The sequence below is a fragment of the Ochlerotatus camptorhynchus genome, unplaced genomic scaffold, assembly GCF_037179485.1.
Source record: "Ochlerotatus camptorhynchus isolate MF236.1 unplaced genomic scaffold, CSIRO-AGI_Acam_v1.1 ptg000213l, whole genome shotgun sequence".
Taxonomy (NCBI): Eukaryota; Metazoa; Arthropoda; class Insecta; order Diptera; family Culicidae; genus Ochlerotatus; species Ochlerotatus camptorhynchus.
Window position 1 is genome coordinate 2,015,030 of NW_027040703.1, and position 12,552 is coordinate 2,027,581.

Sequence of the window (12,552 nt, forward strand, 5' to 3'; positions counted from 1 at the left end):
TTTGGCACAACACCTCTTTAACACCACAGACCACAGTTAAGTTCCAGTAGGGACATGAAAGCCAAGAAGAAGAAAAATGAAAATCTTAGTGTTTAATCAAACAGCAGCATTGACAATCAATGCACTAAATCTTCTTCTGCTTCTTTTTCTTCGCATTTCAAGCTTATTGCATATCGCATTGCGTGCTCTCAACTTAGTGGTCTAGATGCATTTGCACAGTTATTAATTGAGAGATTTCGATGCCTGTAACATTTTTGCATAATTGTGTGGCAAAGTCCAATCATACTTCTATGCCCAGGGAAGACGAGAAATTTTCCAACCCGAAAAATTCCTAGACCGGACCGGGAATTGAACCCAGCCACTTCCAGCATGGTCTTGCTTTGTAGCTGCGCCTTTACCGACTGAGCTAAGGGAGGCCCCATTTAGTAAATCTCCAACGTTCAAATCAAATTTCATTCGCTCCCGGATAGTAGTTAGAGAGGATAGACCCTCTCTAGAAGTAGTATTCTCAATTGTTCCTCCCATCCGATACACTCCATCAGCCGAACGAACACTCATGCGCTGTGAACATCCCGTATGAATTACACCAATGTAGCAACAAGTTGCATCAACCTCGTGACTGTCACGCGTGCCAGTTTTCTCGTGCAGCTTCGCATCCGTCACAGTCGAATTGAATCCAAGTGAACACAGATCAGTGTTTATTCTGGCATCAGCTGTGATTTTGACGGAAACATTTTTTGCAAAACATAAATCCAGATGCGAACCGTTTGCGGAAATCTGCTGAAAATGGGCTTCCTTGGCGGTGGGAAAACGGCACAGGCCATGGCCAAAGGATTCATATCGGCAGGTTGGTTGATAGTGATGAAATACTTTCATTTTATCTCAATTGATCGGTTCTTAAACGTGGTCAATGCATTCAATCGGTGTTATATTTATAGGATTAGTGAAGGGAGAAAACATCGCAGCCAGTTTCAGTGCGAACGACGAGACAAACTTGCAAGCATTCAAAGAACTTGGAGCCGGGACGTATCTCGATAGTGTACCGGTGGTGAAGCGATCCGAAGTGGTGTTCATTACACTGAAACCATGGGTGATACCAACGGTTCTGCAGCAAGTCAACACGTGCAGTAAGGACAAACTGTTCATTTCCGTTGCGATGGGCGTCAAGCTAAAGGAATTGGAAAAGGTGAGCTCTACAAGATTAGGGTTGTAAGAATCAAAGCACGCATTTAATTTCAGTCATTGCTGCCAACGGCTCGTATCATCCGGGTGATGCCAAACACGGCGACGTTGGTTCGATGTGGCGCATCGGTCTTCGTGCGAGGTAAAGCAGCAACCGAGGATGATTGTACGTTGACACAAGTTCTGCTAGAATCGGTTGGGACCTGCGACGAAGTAACGGAATCATTAATCGACCCCATCACCGCTCTGTCGGGAAGTGGTCCGGGGTATGTTTTCACCATGATTGAAGCGATGGCCGACGGGGCCGTCAAGATGGGACTGTCCCGGGATTTGGCGTACAAGTTGGCTGCCCAAACGGTTATGGGAGCCGGAAAGATGGTTCTGGAAACGGGAGCACATCCTGCACAGCTGAAAGACGATGTCGCAAGCCCCGGAGGGTCAACCATTACTGGGCTTTCGTTTTTGGAAAAGAATGGTAAATTATATATTGATGGTTTGTAGCAATAGAGCTAAAGTTTGTTCATTTTAGCATTTCGCTACATCGTCAGTGGTGCTATCGAAGCGGCTACCGAAAGGTGTCGCGAGGTTTCGGGAAAAGAATAAACCAATTGAAATGACGATTCTGAGTGCGGAAATATAATGTCAAATTAGATCACGTAACAAGAACATCATATTTTATGTATGTAAGGTAATCCAATTGCTTCCAATATAACGTGAAATCCAAAACAATAATCTTGCACAGTTGCATAGTTGTACTTTTAATTGCAATGTTCTTATATGTATGTGTCTTAAAACTACCTGGGTAAATGAATTTTTATTTGCGTGGCTCATTGATAAAATAAAGATATAGTTTATGGTTTATGATTTGACTGTTGTAAAAATTACTTAACCAGAAAATCCTGATTTGTCCACCCACCTTTTTCGGAAGAAAATATTAAAAATTATTTCATATTATGGTCATCGCAATATGCCGGAGTGTTCAGTTAGTGTTGTGGACCCTAATATGAAGTAAATTGAAGTTTATAGTGAGTGAAAACAACACATAAATAAGCACATTGGTAACATGTAAGCAAGTGACAACTACTTAAAGCTGTTTAACAAAAAAAAACCTTTATTGGTTTGAAAATCTATAAGCGTGACTTTAGACAAATTCAAGATAAGTCCATGATGTGCTGAAATAAAATACCTTGAGATGTTCCTAGAGATTCAGTACACCCCTTAAGTATTATCCATAAAATTAAGAGGACTTATGCTCCGATTTCAAATGTGTGAATAAACCTAGGAATATTGAGTGTATTTATTTTAAAATTCATCATTTTCTTTGGAATATCCTTAGTAAGAAAATTGTTGAATTTCTTGAGTCATGATAAGATTTCCTGAGACTTCCAGGTATTTTTGGGATAAATAAAATTCCGTGAGAATTCCCGTTTTTTTTTAGGGTTTCAAGGTAGCAGACACTTGGAGGTTTAGCCATAAACTTTCTATTGAATCTTTCGCTCTAAAGGTTCATATCGTACATATTTAAGTGTTTATGAGATCTAAAACATCAAATATTTATTTGGTATGCCATCAGAACGACTAATTTTCTACCCTTAGGTCACTTTTTTACAACTAAGTCACTATTTGGTCACTTATTTCTTCAACATGGTCACTAAAATCACTACTTTTGACAGCATTGATCGCTACCAGCCCTGCCCTGCAAGTACAAAATATCATCTTTTATCTTTTGATTTCATAATCCCATAAACCAACTTATGCTTACAGTTTTTACCACACAACAACATTTTTTTCATGCAGATTTACGACGATCACAGTGTATTTCATAGCATAATGTTATTATTTTGTGAATTCCAAGTACACTGTACAAGTGCAGTACACTCAACATAAATACAGAGTAGAAATGCATCGAGTAGTTAAATTCAGGAATTGGATGTTTGCATGCAATTTTAGCTGGTAGCTACCAACAGACTGACAAAACGTTCAAACTAGAATTTGCCCACCACAAGTGTAATATAAATGCTCATTTTATCAAATAATTGAAAGGAAAGCACCTTAAATAAAATGATCATAAATGCTCCTGAAAATCCCAGGAGATTATGTGAACACTGTTAGACAATTATAACCCCAATAACTTTTCGTAGTCCTGTCACATCCTATAGCTAAGCCGCTTAATACACATTAGTGTTTCCTCATTTGCATAAACTTTTTTTGCCACTTCAATAAGAGACTGTACTGCTGTCGCAATATAAAATCCCCCCAACAATCAAAACTCATCAAAAAGCATTACCAATTTGCTAAATGATGGAAAAATGGTGCTATAGCCCAAAAAACCAACCTAATAAACAGTGCCGAAGCCACTGCTCCTGTGGTGGTAATTTTTCAAATTAACTAATTGCGTAATTAAATCCAAAATACGTACGTCGGGTATCATAATTCCTAATTAGATCGATTCTTTTATCGGAGGTCGACAGCCGTATCCAAATTTTTCGAAGAAAAATAATCTAAAACTTGTCAGCTTAAAGTAATAATTTATTCACCCGAACACATTTTTACCATACAAAAGCCTAACCTGAATACATGTTACAAGCAAATTTTTCACATTTACCCAAATTTGCATCTTCAATATATATGATAATTAAGTAGGTGCCCTTTCGAATGTGCCATTGGAAAATCCAAGCCAAACGTGCGACACTGCCTCCCGAAGTCGTTTTTATGTCCGTACATACTTCGCCTCAGGCAGTGAGAGTTGCATAAAGCTGCAGCATGAATCAAAACTGGCAAAGGATCGCCTCATCTGCACCATAACCAGATCCCAACTACTAAGCCAGGACCGAACGGAGCAACAGCATCAGCTCCCAAAAGTGAATGTTGATCACTTTTAAATTGATCCTAATGAGATTGGGTCCATCCGTATCCGTGTGGTTAAAATGTTGCATCTTGTTGAAAACCTGTGCATATCAGAAAAAAAAATGATGCGACGATGGCGATAGTGATTGAAATTTCGAACTTTTGACGCCTCGAGGCAAAACAACCGGTATATACGAGTCCGTGCGGCCATGAGAGCCAAAATCGACAACGGCAACATTGTTGCAAATCTGTTTCCAATGATGTTTAATTAAAAGATAATTTTCAAATAATGACATCGTGTGTTTGTGTATCGTGATGGCGGGTCTGTCATACTTACTGCACGAATATTGCCAGCACGCATCCTGCCCAGAAAGGATTATCGGCAATCCCATGGCTGCTGTCGGTGCGAATGGGAATTAAACCTTGGACTGCAATCGGAATCGACAGTGCAATTGCCATTTTCGCGCCTTCTGGAAGTGTGTAACTGATGGTGCGGACGCTTTTAACCTTTGAATAGCAGTTAGTTTAAGGTACTGGTAAGTCAGGTGAGTAGGTATTAGTTCCAGTTCGAACGACAACTGCATAGAATTTTAAAAAAATGGGTTGAAAGTCAACCCCTCATAAAGCTCAACACCAGTTTACTTGAAGATTGAAGCAATTTGGTTTCTTCTGATTTTAATTCCTCTTTCCGAATTTTGAGACCCAACAGGAAATTTGTCCAAACAAAGCTAGCCGCCATCTTGAATCACAAAATGGCGGTAGACCTTGATTTTCAGCTTCTATAATGTCGTGCCCGATCCTTAGAATTTGGGGCCATCATCTAGGATTGAAAATCTCCAACTTAATTATAGGTCTGCCATCTTGGATTTCAGAATGTCACTGATTCCAAATACTACCATAACTGTTTCCACGAAGATATTCAAATTTATATTTTTGACGTAGGACTACGTCTTTGAATTCTATATGGGGGTACAATTTGTGAAAACCGAAAATGGAACATGTAACAAATTAAGAAAGATTTTGAACGTTAAAAACTTAGCTGCCCCTGGTCCAATTTCAATAATTTTATCATCGATCGATCAGAAATATGGCTACGCATCGATAACAATGCTTCCGAATGTTGATTTTCAACTGGTAAATGTCCAGCATTGTCCAAAAGCGACGAATTAACAAACAAATCCACCAATTACCTACATGCATATGCTGCTTCCCCAGCACAGTCGTCAGAGAGTAGTAAGTAAATGAAACAAGTCGAAGTGGCATTCGCCTCCGATCCTCGGGCGTGTGCGAATAGGGAGGATTGAGTTGCGTAATATTTTGCACACTCATCGCCATATTCAGAACCAAACGCAAATTCTTCAAGATAACCACCATCCGTCGTCTGGCTCGCCGTGGCGGTGTCTGACGTATCTCCGGTCTGATTTACGAGGTGTGCTGAAGGTGTTCCTGAAAAATGAGATCCGTGATACTGTCACCTACACTAAACACACCAAGCGTAAGCAGCCATGGATGTCGCAGCCATGGAGACGCACTCTGTTTGGTTTCGGAGGTTAAATCATCACCAACTTTGGCAACAAAACGCCTCTTTTCAGGGCTACCAAGCTTATTACAGTAAAGAGTAGGAATAGAATTCATCTGCCTGTTTGTCTATATTTAGAACCAACGACCACATAAAATGCTCATGTAATCAAACTGGAAGCAGGGGTACAAATTATTTTGATCAACCTTGATCAACTTTGAATCGCCACGGCCCGATATTTTTGATGGAAGAAGCAACAATCTAGCATCTAATTCGACGAAGACGGCAGGAAACATTTGTGAAGCCGAGTTATTTACGAAAGAGAGTGTCGATGAAGAGAATCGATCAATGTAGATAGGACCTATTAAAAAGTGACGCGAGATTTGTTTTCCGTACTGAGCTCCAATGCTACCGACACCAGGGAGGCAGCTCCCACACCTGCACCCTACCAATCGACCCATCAACTCAACCGGGGACCAACGGCTTTACTTCCCGAAGGAAGGTGGGATCAGAGATGTTATGCCTTAGAACATGCCGGTGGCGCCGACTGAGATTGGACCCAGGCCTGCTGGGGTGAGAGGTAATCACGCTAACCACCAGCGCCGATATCTTTCAAGGTGAGATCACGGCGAATGAGATCGACCCAAATTTGAGTTTAGTTATCTCAGAAATAAGAAATAAAGTGCAGGAACTCAGCGACAGTGATGGAAAAGTTCATCAAAGTTCCCTATGACTCGCGAACTTTTCCAACACTGCTCAGCGATGAGTAAATTTGCCTCATGTTTTCCCAGGTTTTTCCAGGATTTTCCAGGGAAAAATTCCCGAATTTGAGAAAAGTAAAGATTGGATTCACTCAGTCTATTGGTACTACTCCGAGACTGAATAAAATTTTCGTCAATTTACTCATTTTCTGTCAGATTTTTTATGTTTTCCACAGGAAACCATGAGACAAATTTACTCATCGCTGAGTTCCTGCACTTTTGGCGATTATGAGTGAACTAAACTCAAATTTGGGTCGTTCTCATTCGCCGTGTATGCAAAAGGAAAAGAGCCAGTGTCGCTACTTGATAGCAAACTACTCATAATGGGAGGAGTCTTTGTAGCTTTTAAACCACTTGGTTGCACATCATTCTGCTTTAACCTGAAAAGATATAAAAGAGCGCTGCTGTATGGCATTAGCTGCTCATTCGTTGCTAGACCGTCTAGCAGTATAGTTCGTTCGTTCGTTCGCTTCGCTATCGAGTTTTTTCTAGTTCGTTTTATTGCTACGTTCGCGTCGTGGAAGTGCCGTCATCGACAGGCGCATTGGCAAGTCTAATTGCACTTGCCAATAAACAAAGCATTGTACGCAAGCGTACTACTGCTCCTGCATCGGAGGGCCCTAGCAAGAAGGCCCAAACGGATCCCAGCGCTGCTTCGGATGACGCAACAAATCGGCTGCTACAGAGCAACCAATTCTCGGTGCTCGGAGTAGAAAATGGCGGTGGAGACGTCGCTGAATTTGCGAAAAAGGAGTGGATTCCCCCGATGAAGGACGTCGCCCAACTTAGGGATGAGCTGGCCAAACACAAATTGTTCCCGCGATTCAAAATCTGTAGCGTTGGAACAAAGATCATGTGCTCCAGCCTACAGCAGTACAAGTCGGTCGGTGACCTGCTGAAGAACAGCACAGTGGAGTTTTACACTCACGATTTGCCTTCGATGAAACCATTGAAGGTTGTTTTACGAGGTCTGCCATCGTACGAAGCGGCTACCGTAAAAGATGAGCTGGTGAGGCTCGGATTGAAACCAGAGGCAGTCCACCCAATGAATCGACGACCTATGCTCAATACCAACTATCGTGACCAACTGACACAACCCTTGCTGCGCTCAAGAGCAACATACGTGACCTGTTTCAGGTCATTATCGACTGGGAATACTACAAGCCGCAACACCGTCATGTGACCCAATGCACTAGTTGCCTCTCCTTCGGCCATGGCACGAAGAACTGTCATATGAAACCACGCTGCGACAAGTGTGCTATGGCCCACTCGACGGCGACCAGTGCTCAAGCTGATGACACCGACCCGAAGTGCGTGAATTGCGGCGGAACTCACCGTGCCACTACTCGGGACTGTCCCAAGCGAACGGAATTCATCACCATGAGGAAGAAGGTGGCTACTAGCAACCAGCCAGGTCGGCATCGAAATAAACGTGCACCACCAGCCATCACGGGCGAACAATACCCGGCAATCCATCCTCGTCGTCTGGTCCCAAATCTTCCACCGCTACCTCTCAACAACAGTCAACGAGCCGCCCCCTCAGCTCAGCATCACCTCACTGCTGCTGCAGCTCTGCCAAATCAAGCTTCTGCCTCGGCGCCTGGACTATCATATGCCTGTGTTGCCTCAGGTGACTCAGTTGACGAATCTCCGTTAACATCAGAGGAACTAGTAACGCTGGTTGCAGAGGTGATCGCCATTCTGCGCACCTGCAAGACTCGATCTGAACAGCTTCATGCTGCCTTGTCACTCGTCACCAAGTATGGACCGTGAAGCTATAAAAATTGCAAATTGGAACGCTTGCTCACTGACGAACAAGCATAGAGAGCTACTCGATTTCCTCAACACCAAGGAGGTTGTTATTTCTATCATCACCGAGACGCATCTGAAGCCCGAACTGAACGTATTCCTTCCGAACTTCCGGCTCGTCAGACTTGATCGCACCTGCTCTGGAGGTAGAGGAGTGGCCATCGCTGCAAGACGGAACATCAGTTGCCGGCTGCTACCAAACTTCCAGCTGAAAACAATTGAAGCCATCGGAGTCGAGGTGAGCACATCACTTGGCCCAATCACCATCATCGCGGCCTACTGCCCCAAGCAAACCAACATCAGGGACGGGTCGTCAGTGGCCCTCCGCAAAGACATCATCAAACTCACCCGGAGGAGCGGGAACTTTATCATCGCTGGCGATCTGAACGCAACACATCAAGCTTGGGGCAACGGTCGGAGCAATAGAAACGGCATCATCCTCAATGAAGACCTACAAGAGGGCCACTATACCATCTTGGCCCCGGACTCTCCCACCCGGTTGAGTCGGTTGGGGTCCATGCGACCATCGACATCTTCGTAAGCAACATGGGACACAACGTCTCGCAACCCTGTGGTGGCCGAAGTTGGATCTTCGGTTAACCGATTCGAAGCTTCCCGGCGCAACTACCATCGAGTCAACTGGGCGCAATATCAACACTGCGTCGACACAACCATCGACTACGATGTCCAACCGGGGACGTCCAAACATGTTGACCGGTGTCTACAAACCATCGAGGATGCGATTTCCCGGGCCAGGGAACAACACGTGCCAGTATCCAGACAGGTGAGTAACACTCTGAACCTTGACAGCCCTACCAAAGATCTCATTAGACTCCGTAACACCATTCGTAGGCAGTACCAGCGTACTGGCCTGCCTAACTTGAAGACCAATTATAATCGATTTACAAAGATCATTCAAGCCAGGATGGTGGATCTCCGAAATAACGATTTTGCTAGTAAGATCCGCTCTCTCCCAGATTGTGCTAAGCCCTTCTGGAAACTTACAAAAATTCTTAAAAACAAGCCTAGGCCCATTCCCCCACTGACCCCACTGGATCGTCCCGGCGACCCAGTGGTTCATCTGATAACTCCTGAAGAGAAGGCTGCCGCGATAGGTCAACACTTCGTCAGCTCCCATAATCTAGGATCGTCATAATCGTCAGCCCTCTAGAATCTGAGGTTGCTGAAAATGCAACCAATCTTCTTCAGATTCCGAGATTACGGCTGACGAACTGTTGGCCTATATCAAATCATCTAAAAACATGAAGGCCCCAGGTTTCGACAACATCCTGAATCTGAAACTCAAACACTTGAGTTCCAGATTCTACAACCATCTGGAACTGATTTTTAATCAGTGCCTCAGACTTGGCTACTTCCCCTCGTGTTGGAAGTCAGCTAAAGTCATACCCATCCGGAAACCTGGGAAGGATCCGTCCTCTCCTTCAAGTTATCGACCAATCAGCCTTCTCTCAGAGTTATCAAACCTGTTCGAAAGAGCACTGTACCACCGGCTCCTAACATCTGCCGATGAAAACAACTTGTTACTCGAGGAACAATTTGGTTTTCGGAAAGGTCGTTCGACCGTCCACCAGCTGACTTGAGTAACAAACATTCTCAGACGGAACAAGTCTGTTTCGAAAACATCTTCCATGGCGTTGTTGGACGTTGAAAAAGCGTTCGACAATGTCTGGCATGATGGCCTGGTGTTCAAATTGCAGCAGTACGGTCTTCCAATCTTCCTAGTTAAGATCATAAACAACTATCTTTCAGGCAGGACGTTCCGAGTCTCTCTGAATGGCATCACATCGGTTGCTTTCAACATCGGTGCCGGGGTTCCACAAGGAAGCATCCTTGGCCCCATCCTATTTAACCTGTTCACCTCCGATATGCCGGCTCTCCCTGATGGTGGATCGTTGTCTCTGTTCTCAGATGACACATCCATCGTCTACAAGGGTAGGGTCATCGGAGCTCTGACTGCCAAACTTCAGAGAGGCCTGGACGTCCTGTCTGAATATTTCAACAGCTGGAAGATCCGTATCAACGTGGCAAAGACCCAGGTCATTATCTTTCCACACTCTAAATCTCCTAGACTTGCTCCGTCGGAGAATAACAAGATCTGGTTAAGTTATACTCGTAGTTAGGTAGGTTATCACTTTTTTCCACATCCCAAAGGGATGTTCTGTAAACTAGTTGAAAAACGCAAATATTAAATTAGGATATCAAATTAAACAAAGATGAAGAGCCAAGTAGGCTAATCAATTGAAATTATAAATCAATGTACTACCATAATCAACAGAAATAAACATAATTTTACTACTACTATGGCATTAGCTCATGCACTGTAATCATGGATGGCACAAGGGTTGAGTGGTCCGCCGAAGTAACCTATCTCGGGATGTTGTTCGATGAAAAGCTCCTCTTCCGTTCGCATGTAGAGAAAACAGTAGTCAAGTGTTCTGCTTTGGTTAGGTGTCTGTATCCGCTGATTTGCCGCAGATCCCGTCTCTCAAGGGTGAACAAACTGGCTGTCTACAAACAAATCATAGCACCTGCGATCCTCTACGCAGCTCCGGTGTGGGAATCATGTGCACAGACTCACAGGAACAAAATTCAGGTCGCTCAGAATAGAGTGCTGAGGATGGTTCTTGATCGTCCTTTCGACACTAGAATAACAAATTTACACGAAGAGGCAGGAATTGCCCAAATAGATTCAAGAATTAACGAAATTAAGACTAAATTTGCAGAAAATGTAATTTATCAGAACATGCTTTGATAAGCAATTTGTATAAAGTAGGTAAGGTGTATATAGTAGTTGTAGGTTAGTTGTAGTTGTAAATAGTAGTTATAAGTAGTCTCCTTTTTCCAATTCAAATCAAACCAATCCCACCAAGGTGGTCATACTTTAAAATAGGCCTGAAAGGACTAGTAACTGTAAATAATAATTAAAATCTCAAATGTACTAAAGTTGAAAAGACGCATCTGTGTCACTTGAAAAATTCATAAATGTAAACCACACAAACACAAGAAATAAAGATCATTAAAAGTCAAGGCATTAGCTCATTTTCGCTTCGGACGGCGTAGTGAACAGCAATAGCAGCGGTAGGAAGGTGGTGGCTAGTCCACTCCTTCACACGTAACAAGCAACAATTGACTGGTCGTGGCAAAGGAGGAAAATGTCTGGTAAAGGAGGCGCCAAGCGTCATCGCAAAGTTCTTCGAGATAACCGCCATCGGTCGTCTGGCTCGCCGTTGTGGTGTCAAACGTATCTCCGGTCTGATCTACGAGGTATGCTGAAGGTGTTCCTGGAAAATGAGGTCCGTGATGCTGTCACCTACACTAAACACGCCAAGCGTAAGTGGCCATGGATGTCATCTTCAATAAAACGGCCCTTTTCAGGGCCATCAAGCTTACATCAGTAAAGAGTTGGAATAGAATTTATCTGTGCTTGTTTGTCCATATTCAGAACCACAAGCCCCCAACGACCACACAAAATGCTCTCCAGCAAGGTTGCAAATACTCATTTCAGCTAAAATAATATTTTTAGAAATAATAAAACCAAAAGATGGTATGATGACATGTTTTACTTGTAACATACAAGAAGAGGTTGCAAAGTATGCGTTTGAAACATAAAACCAGTAAATTTTGCTTTCTATGGGTCACAATCAGCGATTTGCTGATTGCTGAGTGAGTGAGTAAGTGTGTGAAAAATCGCTGATTGTGACTCTCATGAAGTGAAATAAACAGGTTTAATATGTCAAACACATTCTTTGCAACCTCTTCTTGTATCTTACCTATTCAAAATATGATCATAGCATCTAAATATTTTATAATAAAAATAAACATTGTTTTAGCTGAAATGAGCATTTGCAACCTTGTAAGAGAGAGTTATAATCTTGTAACCAAACTTGGAAGCAGGGGTGCAAGTGATTTTGATTCATTCTCTTAATCAAATTTGTCTTTGAAAAAAATACTACAAATTTGATACGCCTACAATTCAAAAACGGAAAGAGTTGAGACAATAGATAATTGATCAATTAAAAGAACTAAATGCTTTTCACATTTATTCCGTCCACTACACTAATAAAAATTCAATGATTATATTTATGTGTCCCACACATGATTTTTTGCAATATGATAAACAAATGATTTATATGTGTCGGACACATATGTTTTATGTGTATACATAAAATTCATGTGTAACCACACATACTATTCATTTGACTCATAAATTTCATGTGAGTGGATTCTGTTTATGTGTGGACACATGAAAATCATGTGGAATTTTACATGCAATTTCGTCAATTTTGTGTCGAATTTTATGAGTGTAGCGGTCCTACGTACAGACCTTTCTACTTTTTAGAGTTCATTTTGAATCATCCTTATATTTCATCATACTTCTTTTTTGGATTCCCCTAAACTAATTTTCATAATATC

At 42.6% G+C, this 12,552-nt stretch overlaps 1 protein-coding gene across 1 annotated transcript; it reads left to right on the forward strand.

The window, feature by feature from the left end:
• The first annotated feature begins 590 nt into the window (after positions 1 to 590).
• Positions 591 to 1,990, forward strand: LOC135703360 (pyrroline-5-carboxylate reductase 1, mitochondrial-like). The gene is made up of 4 exons (XM_065224554.1): positions 591 to 847; positions 939 to 1,186; positions 1,240 to 1,657; positions 1,712 to 1,990. Exons 1-4 carry the CDS (start codon positions 757 to 759, stop codon positions 1,783 to 1,785), a joined length of 831 nt encoding a protein of 276 aa, XP_065080626.1. The 5' UTR covers positions 591 to 756; the 3' UTR covers positions 1,786 to 1,990.
• Positions 1,991 to 12,552: the final 10,562 nt, after the last annotated feature.